This window comes from Topomyia yanbarensis, chromosome 2, assembly GCF_030247195.1.
Source record: "Topomyia yanbarensis strain Yona2022 chromosome 2, ASM3024719v1, whole genome shotgun sequence".
Lineage (NCBI taxonomy): Eukaryota > Metazoa > Arthropoda > Insecta > Diptera > Culicidae > Topomyia > Topomyia yanbarensis.
In genome coordinates this window covers 330,830,713-330,842,449 of record NC_080671.1, presented here as the reverse complement: position 1 = coordinate 330,842,449, position 11,737 = coordinate 330,830,713, and the positions used below count along the sequence as shown (strand labels likewise).

The 11,737-nt window shown below is 44.5% G+C and overlaps 1 protein-coding gene across 2 annotated transcripts; it reads left to right on the top strand.

Annotated features, from left to right (window-relative positions):
• Positions 1 to 1,894: 1,894 nt before the first annotated feature.
• LOC131683908 (uncharacterized) lies at positions 1,895 to 4,677 on the top strand. 2 transcript variants are annotated; one of them, XM_058966314.1, is made up of 3 exons: positions 1,895 to 1,916; positions 2,168 to 2,283; positions 2,338 to 4,677. In XM_058966314.1, exons 1-3 carry the CDS (start codon positions 1,910 to 1,912, stop codon positions 4,582 to 4,584), a joined length of 2,370 nt encoding a protein of 789 aa, XP_058822297.1. In that variant the 5' UTR covers positions 1,895 to 1,909; the 3' UTR covers positions 4,585 to 4,677. The 2 variants fall into 2 exon arrangements, with proteins under 2 accessions (XP_058822297.1, XP_058822298.1); XM_058966315.1 differs by lacking the exon at positions 1,895 to 1,916 and adding an exon at positions 1,997 to 2,075.
• Positions 4,678 to 11,737: the final 7,060 nt, after the last annotated feature.

Genomic DNA, 11,737 nt, shown 5'->3' with positions numbered 1-11,737 from the left:
AGTATTGTTTTGAAGTGTTTCAATATATTTGAAAGCGCAGTATGCAAACACTGTTAAAATACGATTTAATTTTTTGAAGCGAATTTTCAAAGCTATTTTTCTCGATTCGATATCATTGCGTCTTCGGCCCTTTGGTCGGTTCATGATCGATTTTTAACTCTGTTTGACAGTTTCAGTGCTCGATAAAATCAAAACAAAATATTACCCGCAGCATAACTGCAGGAACAAATCAAAACAAAAACATAAATTTTGTTGCCAGAATTATAGAAAGATTCGAAAATAGAGGATGCGGAGTTTCCAGTTACATGAAATTGGTCGGAATTCGAGCACAAATTTGAGATTGGATGCATATTTTGTTGTAATTTTTTCGAATTTTTTTATCAATAATCGATTTGACAGAAAATTGTTTAAATTTTCTTTTTGTTAAAAATACGAATTTATGCAAAATCGAATAGAATATTCTGGTTGCACTTGAAAATCGAAATATTGAATTTGCGCCTTTCGCTTTATTCCCTATTTGCATAGTGGGTAGCTGAAAATATGAGAAAAACCGAAAGGCGCAAGTTCACTATTTCGATTTTCAACTGCAACCAGAATATAACAATTGGTCTGAAGGAACTTTTCCCTTGGTGATAACAGAAAAATAAGTTCAATTGTATGGCACTCAGCAGAAATACATCACCGCAAGGGAAGCTGTAGCTTATTCCTACCACAGTTTATAGAGTACAGTTACGCAAAGAGTGAAATAAAAAAATAGACCTATCGATCACTATTGGAATCCATCTCTGATTACCTCTGTAGCAAAGCTGGATTCTAATTGTGCTCGATAGGTACACTTTTTTTGACTTCACTCTCTGATCACTCTTTGTGTACCTTTATACTAACGCTTTTGATTCCTACCAAGCTATCGATTTTAATTGATTTTGGGTATCATCCATTTTTTGTGCATCTTTCATTCGGGTTTGTTCTGAAAGCGCATAGGAAGTAGGGTGCTCCCTAGGGGCAGATCACTTGTAATGCATTTTTGCATATCAGCGAAATTAAATGCATTTATTTCCATCAAAATAGAAATTCATGATGTATTTTGCGTTGCGTGCAATGTCTTTTGAGTTGCGTGTAAGACGTCAAAACCCTGCGAAAAAACTATCCCTACATTCCACAAAACGTCGAGCAGAGTGGATCAGCGTAGGACGTTTTTTGAACTAACTTTTCTGCGAGGGAGTGCAAAGTTGATGCAAAAATGGAAATTAAATGCATTTTTTTCTAATTTGATGCAATTTTTTATACATTCCCAGAGTGATCTGCCCCTAGGGTGCTCCTGTGAGTGATCCAACAATTAAAACATCTCTTCTTATTCTGCATTACGACCGATCGCTTTTGCGAACGAATGTGACTTGCAAAATCAAACGGGAGCCTGCTTCGATCGAACCACATTCGTTTGAAAATGTGATCCGTCGTAATGTACACTCAAAAAATAGTAAACGTTATGCCTATTGATTTTACACATAGATTTTTGCAATTAACGGAGGCATATAGACACTATTTACTGGCACATAAACCTAATGTGTGCATTTACAAGAAATATTAATCTTACATTCACATTTCATAACTATTAGGCACATAAAACCCCATTCTATAACAATATGCACATATAACTTATGTGTGTGCATACATAGTTTATACAGTTGACACATAGAAGGTATGTGTGCGCGTGTTAACAATAGCATTTCTTCTTCATATGAATTTTAAGCAAATAGAATTAACGTTTGGATTTTTTTCAGTGTAGAACAAGGCTGTCAAAACAACGATTTTGGAAAAAAATACGCTAACCTAAAATTACCGATAAACTTTTGGAGAATCTATCGATATGTATTAAGGAATTTAATCTGGCCACCCTGAGCAAAAGAGAATGCGCGGTAACACTGCATATAACCGTTCTCAGTCTCTGCATGCCTAACATGTGTTTTTTGTTCTCATTCCGGCTAGTGTCGTTTATTATTGATTTTTTTTTTGTGTTGTCCTTAGACGGCTAAGACCGATCACGGTCCATCTCGCCATTGATTTTTATCGCATGCGTAATTAGTCTTATAAAAACTTAAATGTTATGAATTAAATTGTGATTTTAAAATTATTTTCCAACCCCTTAACTTAACGTTGTATATTGTAGTTTGTTTTGCCGCAATGTCTACTGGAAAAGTTAACACATTACAAGTAGAAACTCCTGTCAGTAAGACAGCTAATTCTAAATCGAAACGGAAGGCTTCATCTTTAGGAAAGAATGAGGTTTGTCCGTGATTACACTTGAGTTCGTATAAATAATTGATTTATTATTTCCAGGTTCCATCGAAACGTATTGCGCGCTCAGATAGAAAAAAGCCCGAACGAGCGATCCAGTGGGTGCATTCCGAGCTCCGGCAAATCTCCAATAGCGTCGGTCATCCTGTCCAGCATCCCATGAGATTTTACACACATCTAAACCTTCTTCAACTACCATTGCAACCGGGTATTTTAACACCGGAAACCATTCACAAACATTTCGAACCACCCCCGTGGAATACAACGTATCCCGTTCCTCTTGTAACGTACCGCGGTGTAGCAAAAGCAAATGCAGGACAGCTGATGTTTCGGTTGGTAAAAGCTAAAAAGGCGCATCTGACCACACTGAACAGCATGAAGATGAATTTTCATCGAAAGAAACGCTTGTTGAAAAAAGAACTACGTAAGACGCAGAATCTGTATCCTAATACAGTTTTTAAGGTAGCGGAACAGATGAATCGAGATCCAGATAAATGGTTTTCGGCACGATTCGGCTATGACTACTATTTCACTAGCGGTAGCTTAGCAGTGGTTGATTGTGAACTGTTCGTCTGGATAGTGAATACGGTTGGGGAAGAGTTGGATGAGGTAGAGATTGTCCCTGCTAAAGTGGCAGGAGCACAGCTCGAACTTGAGACCAGTGAAATGAAAAGGTATGAGCTGGGAAGCGACCAAGGACCGATATTTGAAACGGCTTGGCATGTATCGGAGGGCGAATGTGGGAATAATTCCGGCAGGCAGACCAGTCGATCGGAAAACGGAAGAATGGACGTTAAAATTGCCTTCCGACGCAAGCACCAAATCGATATAATGTGGACTAAAGCAGGCATCGACGCCATGAAAATAAAAAGTATTACCTCCGAAGTTCCTTTTATCTCCTGTAGCTTTCAGCATAGAGGAAACGGTTGGTTGATGTTTACGTCCGATCTAGAGAAGATTATTAAATTGTGGGATTGCAAGCAGGGCGAGGTTGTAGGGTCGCTACAACTTCCGAAGGAAGATGCTATAGGGGACTGTTGGAGCTGTGTACGTCCTATTGGTAAAAATTTTCTCATTTGTTTAGACAGGACAATGGTGAGGCTTGTTGTTATCGTTGATACTGAGCTGATAACCAACCAAACGACAAGCTTAGAAAGTTGGTTATGGTCCTGTGAAAAAGCATCCTGCTTGGAGGTATGCCCAAAGGAACGTCTTATTTTTATTGGGACCACCCACAAGCTGCTCATTCTCAAAATGGTACCACAGGGCATAGAAAAGCAGCTAGATTTCCAGCAAATTATCACCTTCACGCACAATCTCAAACATTACCCAACAATGCTTCGATTCGGACTAGATTCGTTGCAAAACTATCACGTTTGGGTGTCGTCGCATTTGTCTGGAGATACAAAGCTATGCAGCTTTGCAAAAGTACCTCCAAAGCGTTTTGCAACCAAGCATCTTCCCCTGAAACCACTCACGGTTCTGGAATCAAACCATCTCGCGCGGACGAAGGGAAAATGTATATATCCTGCTGCAGTTCTCAAACGCCGCGTCGAACTTTTTCACTCAGGTATTGCCTTCATTATCGATTCTAACAATTTCCACATGCTCCTTCAAAACTCCATCGGTGATATTTTCTATCAACGTATCATCCAGGACCCGAACGAATCAAATGCACAACAGATCCCTACACTTTTCCATTCCTGGATGCTCCAGCTAAACTCGATCAACATTAGTCAACCTGGTACAGCAACTGATTTTAAAAACTTGCGTGGTTTTAAGCGAATTTTTACCTGCTCCAACCATCGACAGACGGAAAACCCTGAACCACCAGCAGCCGATGGAGCGTTTCGTAGACGACCTCGTTGGCAGCAAACCGTCGAGCAACTTCACGAATACCGGGATCTGCTGGCATCAGATATGCTCTCAATATGGGGCTTCAGACCGGATGTAACCGGCGCCAAGCGGCGGTTATCGCAAGATGTGCCGATTAATGTAACGGAACGAATCTCTCACTGGTTGGACGAAAATACGGAAGACGAACCTTATCTGGAGCCGTATGATGAAATTGTCAAAGAAGAGCCAGTTGTACAGCTGAACAGTGATCCCGAAACGGATCCCGAAGAGAAGGTTGAAATAGTAGAAGCACCCAATGTTTGTCCGGTTCCAAAGTCTTTACCATGCGACGCTGTTACAGCTGTTGGTACGGAAATTCTCAGCGGTGTGAATGTAGAAACGCCTAGAATCGCGGTTAGACCCGGCAGGAAAAAGTATGTGCAAGGATTTTGAGCAAGTGAATGTGTATGTTTTAATTGCATTGTGTTGTTGAAAATAACAAGATATTCAGACTGATTGTGATTAAAAATCTTTAGTTTTATTTAATTCAAAGCGGAAACAAAAATACATAGACAGAAAAGAAATCCATTATTTGCACATGCTATGGTACTACGTGCACTATACCGTGCAGTGTTATATCCTGTACGTACTCCGATTCATATGGGGCACGTCGTTTGACATCAGTAAGATTGGCATAATGATTGTCCCAAATTGGGGAACGTTCCGGTTGGTAGATAGTTAAATCGCATCCAAATTGGCAGAGAGTCCTTGTCCGACACTATGATAGGATGTCGGCCTTCGAAAGGGAGTTGTGAACGGTCTAAGCGACCACCCACTTGCCAATCATATTGACAACGAGTTATAGAGTTCTTGCCACTGTTATGAAAAATCTTCGTTGACTGGGCCATCCCAGTCTGCCTATATTATCTACAGAAGAATGTAAACACTCTGGATTGGAATTTTACCATCACTTTGTCACGAGCGTAGCTTCGCAACACATTTATTCAGATTGGCTTGGCTCACTACTTCTTGACACCCAAACGGTTGGCCATTTCCTCCGTAATAAAGTTTACTTAGGAGCCACTACCGAGGAGGACGTGGTAGAGATAAGTTTTACTGTGTTTGTCAATGGCGGTAAGCAGTTGTACGGTTTTAGCACCGGTGGCACTTGGTGGCATGTCGTACTGGGTGTTTTCGCTTCTTCGACGGACGACGGTGGGCGCTTTGGTTGTCACCGATGCTATCTTCATGCAACAAAGTGTGGTGACGAGCCTCACACTTGCGACACGACTTGGAGGAAGAACAACTCCTGATGAGGTGTCCTTTTTGTAGGCAGTTGCAGCAAAATTCACAGATTCGCACCTTTTCTCTCTCTATCTTCTAGGATGTGGACGTAGATGAAGATCAAGCGCTGGAATTGGCGGTGGGAATCACCACAAAAGTTACAAGCCGGCTTCGGTCTTCATTGGATTTGCTGAGGCTGCATGACTTTTCTGGGATGGCTCCGGCCACAAGGCTGTTGGCTAGTTTCTGGTACGCGACATTAGTTTTTCAGAATTTAGGCTCTGGATGTCAGCGACTTGATGGTTTGCTCTTTCCTTCAATATTTGGCCTTCCAAGCCTTTCGTGTCGACTTGTCGAGGGCGTTCACAACCAAGAACACGGTCATGTGCTCCGACACGCCGGTCATATCTTGGTAGCGTGAGCTCTCTATATGGCGGGTAATCTCGTTCACCAGTGATCACACGTGTGGTACCTCTTTGTGAGATTGGGCCATCATCTTTTTGAGCGACAGCAAACCCCGGAGGTGTAATTCCACAATCACACGCACATTTTCGAATCGCTGGGTGAGAATGGCCCAGACTTGTTGGTAACTACCCACGCTAAGCACCTTGGCGTCTAGTATTCCGGTTGCTTGGCCGATGAGGGCCTTGTTGAGATGATACAGTTTAATGGCTTCAGTATCAGTATTTCAGCCAGTTGGGGTAACTGCCGTCAAACGTAGGAATAGGAACTTTTAGAAGCTGCTGTTGGATAATGACTTGTGGCTTTAACCCGCTGTGAGGCTGCTCGATCCTTCGCAACCAGTTGCAGCACCCCTGCTTCCGGTGAGACCAGGTTGAAAAGGTCCTCGAAATCCTGGCGAATTTCTGTTTGTCGGTACATCACAGTCGCATCCGGAATAAGCGTCATCACCTTGCAATGGATTAGTACTCCTAATATGTAGCTGACAATTTGCATTGCATCACTGCGCTCTCAGCAGCGGTTGAGACGGTTGCCCTCGGTGCAAAATGCTGGATGGTTTGCTGTTTAACTTGCTCTCGCTGACGAAAGAGAGCTGTCAGTTCCTTCGGTTCTGCATGTGCTTCTTGTTCCATGTCAGAAAAACCACTAAAGAATTCGCCTTCTTTGGACTGGCTATCCTCATCGTGATCACCACTTTTATTTCCGCCGTAATTCACCAAACATGAATGATTGATCGGCATTCTTTTGCGAACACGTCACTTTTTTCCGTTGAAAACGTTTAACGGCATGCGATGTTGTGCCCAGGAAAGAACACGTTCGAACATGTCAACAAAACATGTTCCGATACGTCAGCCCCCTGCGCTGATCTTCTCGCACGTGATAGAAGTTTATGTTTATGTTGTTTATTACCTTCACCAACAGGCCCCTTTGGCCCCAATGGTGGTTGCTTAAACTAATTACATTTTAGTATTGACAACATTTTCACTTTTATCGCATTCCGCGTCCTGTTGAAGTCAAAGGCCGTCGCCACACTGTTAAAAATTCGTTGGAGTCCGGTAACAGCGCTCTGGCAACCATAGTTGGTTCTCCTGAACGGAACTCGCAGAAGGGAGTTATTGCGTAGAGCTCTAACGCGGGCTTGAAGATCCAGACGTCCGAGGATTGTAGGGCAATCCACTCTGGCAGAGAGTAAGTCCGAGACGAACAGGGCTCGAGAGCAGTCCCTCCGAATGCTGAGTTTATCGAGGTGTATTAGCTGGCAACGGTTTTCATAGCTCGGCAGCTGAAATCTGTTTCGCCATGGGAGATGACGAAGGGCGAAGCGTATGAACTTGCGTTGGACAGCCTCGATTCTGTCAATCCCGTTCTGGTAGTACGGATTCCAAACAGCTGAACAATATTCTAACGTTGAGCGGACCAACGCGCAGTAAAGCGATTTAAGACAATATACGTCCCTGAAGTTTTTCGCTATTCGGAAGATGAACCCAAGCTGTCGTGATGCCTTATCCACGATGTATGACGTATGTGGTTTGAATGTTAATGCCGAATCCATGATGACTCCGAGATCTTTGATGTGAGAGTGTCTTGGAATGCTCGAGCCGAAGAAATGGTAGTTAAACTGAGTCGGTTGGCGTTTCCGCGTGAACGTAACGATTGAGCATTTGCTCGGTTTAAAACCATTCTGTTTAGATCACACCACGTACTAAAGCTGTTCAGTTCCCTCTGAAGAAGCTCGGCATCGGTTTTATCCCGTATTTGTTGAAAAATTTTCATGTCGTCGGCGAAAGAAAGGCGGGGTCCTTGTAATGTGAAATTGACGTCATTAAAGTAGAGGTGGAATATTACTGGACCGAGATGGCTTCCTTGTGGTATGCCGGATGTAGCGAAGAATGGTGCAGATAGACAGTCCTTAATGCTGATTTGGAGTTGCCTTCCATCGACGTAGGAACGAAATCAGCGCAGAAGTTATCCATGAATGCCGAGTTTGTCCAACTTCGCTATTGCGATATCATGGTTGATTTTGTCGAAGGCCGCAGATAGATCCATATAAATAGCATCGGTTTGCAGTCCGTCAGCGTATCCATCCATTACATATGTTGTGAACGAGAGCAGGTTTGTCGTTGTCGATCGTTTAGGCATGAAACCATGTTGGTCATCTGCAATGTAGTGTTTGCAGTGAAAGAAAATAGGATCTAACACAACCAACTCGAACAGTTTTGATACAGCACTTAAGCACGAAATTCCCCGATAATTGTCAATGTTCGATTTGTTTCCTTTTTTATGAACTGGAAACTTGTGCGCTGCTTTCCATCAGGAAGGGAATGTACCAGTAGTGAGTGATAGCTCGAAGACTCGCCGAAGTGGTTCAAGAAGCCCGCTTATGCACTTTTTGACAAAAATCGAGGGAACACCATCTGGACCCGGGGAACAAGATGCTTTCAGTTTGGCATTTGCTGCAAGAATGGCAGCATTATCGACACAAATTCGGTTGATGGTTCGTCCTAGAGAAGGAGTTAAATTAGCGGCGGCAGCGACTTGTTGTGGTGGCAGGCGCTCGTTGGAAAAAACGCTTGAAAATTTGTCGGAGAACAGTTGGCAAATTTCCTTAGCGTCAGTGCCTAAAACTCCATTAAACGACATACAAGATGGCAAACCCGATTCTTTTCGCTGCTCGTTAACATACTTCCAGAACGACTTGGGCTTGGATTTCAGTTGACGCTCGACGTTTCGCTGGTGTCTAAAAAGGCGCGTCTGCTTTGTTGTTTGTATTCGTGGTTGAGTTGAAAGTAGTGATTTCGTAATGCAAGAGTCTTATGCTTCGAGAATTTTTTAAATGCAGCTCGTTTGGCAGATTTTAAACGTCTAAGGACGGTTGATTGCCAGGGAGGGTGTTCATCGGTACTAATTGTTCGTTTTGGTACATGACGGTCGATAAGGTAGTTAAGAATACTAGAAAACGTCATCGCTGCTTCGTTCGCGTCGTCATTGTTAATATTTTCGTCCCAGTTTATATCCAACAGCGTGCTAACGATGCTGTCGTAGTCAACGTTTTTAAAATCGTAGACGATAGAGCTTGAGACGTCTTCAAAATTAACTCCTAGGTTACCAGCGAATACAAGATGTAGTGGGGGATGATGACGCACCTGCTTGACTAAAGGAGTCGGTGCAGTGCAGCAGTACGGAGCGCAGTCCCGGGCACTTACAAAGCAGAGGTCCAATGTACGTCCATTCTCGTTGGTGACATTATTAATTTGCCGAAGAGTTGCGCTACTGTAGTTGTCCAAAATACAACTGGCATTGTTAATAAGCGCAGATTTTTCGATATCCAATCGTAGAAAACTATTACTTGCTTGGCACCACGTCAAGCCAGGTAAGTTGAAGTCGCCCAGTATAACGATATCATCAGACGGGGCGGCGATCGAGGCGATAAAACAAACGGAGGAAAGATGTACATCGATCAGGCTGGAATCACGAATTCTGTAAGGTGGAAAATACACAACACACAGGAACAGATTGCGATCGGCAAGTTTCACTGATATCCACACTTGCTCGGAGCTCGCCCACCGGTCATCGTTGATCACTCGGGCTTTTATACCACGGCGAACGGCGATAAGAACACCACCGCATGATGTCCTGTGGCTGTTGAGGGCATTGCGGTCACAGCGGTAGACATCGAATGTTGAACCAAAGACCTGGTGAGACAGAGTACGGTTGTCGAGCCACGTCTCGGTCAAGGCGTACTCTGCGTCGCGCCCCAAAATACGACTATCGTCGTCGTCGAGAGAAATGGTTGGCATCTGATAACAAGATGTCGGAGCAAAAGGCAAAAAACTGGAAGAATACATCAGCGCTTGAAGTGTTCGGAACAGATGTATACTTGCCATTTGCGGCAGGTTGGAAGACCCTTTCACCCATCCCACACACAGGACCGGGACGACTGATGATCGCTGGCTGCAAGTGCTCGACTGTGGCGGGGGGATCGAGGGCTTCCATAGTGCCAACTGCGGTGCGTCCCAGTATGCGTTGGAACCCGATGGCGGAATGCGGAGAGCAGGAACGGGGTGGTAGCAGCTTGCGGCGAGAGTCGTACGATGAGCTAGAAGCGTGAATCGGTTCAACCGTTGTATCGTTACAATTTTTATAATACTTGCCGAGAAAGGCGGCTTGAAAGACCCTTTCCCCACCCACACATACAGGACCGGGACGACTGATGAACGCTGGCGGCAAGGGCTCGACTGTAGCGGGGGGATCGAGGGCTTCCATAGTACCAACTGCGTTGCATCCCAGTATGCGATCGGCATCGATACTCCTTCACAAGGGCGGTGTGGCTTGGTATAGTGGCATGGCCAATCGTTGCGGAGTCCTCTGCAGGACCATTGATGGGCCGGGTTGCATTAGAGAGGTACATGCTTCTTCTGGAGGCGGTGGAAAATCAGTCGGCGGGCTCCAAATGTTCTGGGTACGGCTGTCTTCGAATTCCCTGAACAGTATGCCTTGCGGCCATGTGTCAGGATTAAGAGCTGTATCACGGTACTTTTGTTGAAAAAGAATATTTCGCAGTGATATACGTACGAAATATTCTTTGTATATAAACAATTTGCCATTCACGGGACGGCAGTTGACAGTAAGAACTGTCATATGGAACGTGCTATAAAAAGCTCGGAGATGTCATCTGACAGAACGTCATGTGACAAAAGCTTCAAGTGGGTAACTTGAGCTTTTGCATATGGACGCCGCGCATGGATGTGTTGTTTACTATAGGCAGAGGGTATGGCAGTCAATAAGGGACTGTGATAAACAGTGCATGAAATATCAATCGATATCGAACTATGTTAGCATTATATAACTTGACGAACAAGAATCAAATAAAGTTATCTCAAACCTACCTACAGAAATACTTCGTGTTTTCTTACGGTATTATCAACAGGTTATGGGCCCAGTAGTTAACTGGAACTAGCCACCTGGACTATTGTAAAATAGTTGTTTTGGAAGATACACGTTTCGGGTAGAAACGGCCGGCGAGAACCATCATTCCGGTAGCAGCGGCATCCAGCGACGACCAGCGTTTCGGGCAGAAACGGCATCCGGCGAGGACCAGCGTTTCGGGTAGAAACGGCCAGCAAGAACCATCGTTTCGGACAGAAGCGACATCCGGCGAGGACCAGCGTTTCGGGAAGAAACGGCATCCAGCGAGCACCAGCGTTTCGGGAGCAAGCAGAGGATGGCGACCCAGCAGCAAGCTGGAGGATCTGCCGAGAGGATGGCAACCCAGCAGCAAGCTGGAGGATCTGCCGAGAGGGTTACTCTCGAGGACAGAAGAGGTGGTGGCTACGAGAGGGGAACTCTCGAGCGCACCGTGCCGACGACGGCATACTTCGGTAGCGTCAACCGCGAATCGATATTCGACGGTTCGGAGTTGCGGTTCCCAGCCTGGAAATGGCGAATGGAACATCATCTTATAAAGATGAAACTCCAGCACACGTTGCTACGAACGCCCGAAGAAGAGGACTTCTACGAACCAGTAGTAGGTGCCTCGGAAGAGCTAGAAACAGCCAGGAAGGCTAAGCTCAGAAAACGGCTTGATGACGACGTCGAAGCATTGGACGAGATTGTCATGATGATCAACAATGATGTTTTGAATAAACTCATTGGGCTCAACTATGCGAAAGAAGCCATGGATACTCTGGTCAGAACGTACCAAAAGGGCGGTACAGCCGCTATGGTTAATATGCGGGACCGGTTGTATACCATCAAACAAAGACATCACGACAAATTGTCCATGATTTTTGATGAGTACGATCTGATTATTCACGAGCTAGATCGTATGGGTTCAAAAATGACAGCATCGGAAAAAGTTCAT

Excerpts from the sequence above, each read along its gene's own strand:
- LOC131683908 (XM_058966314.1), top strand. Across the intron at positions 2,284-2,337 it reads CATCTTTAGGAAAGAATGAG|GTTCCATCGAAACGTATTGC; the intron begins GTTTGTCCGTGA and ends TATTATTTCCAG.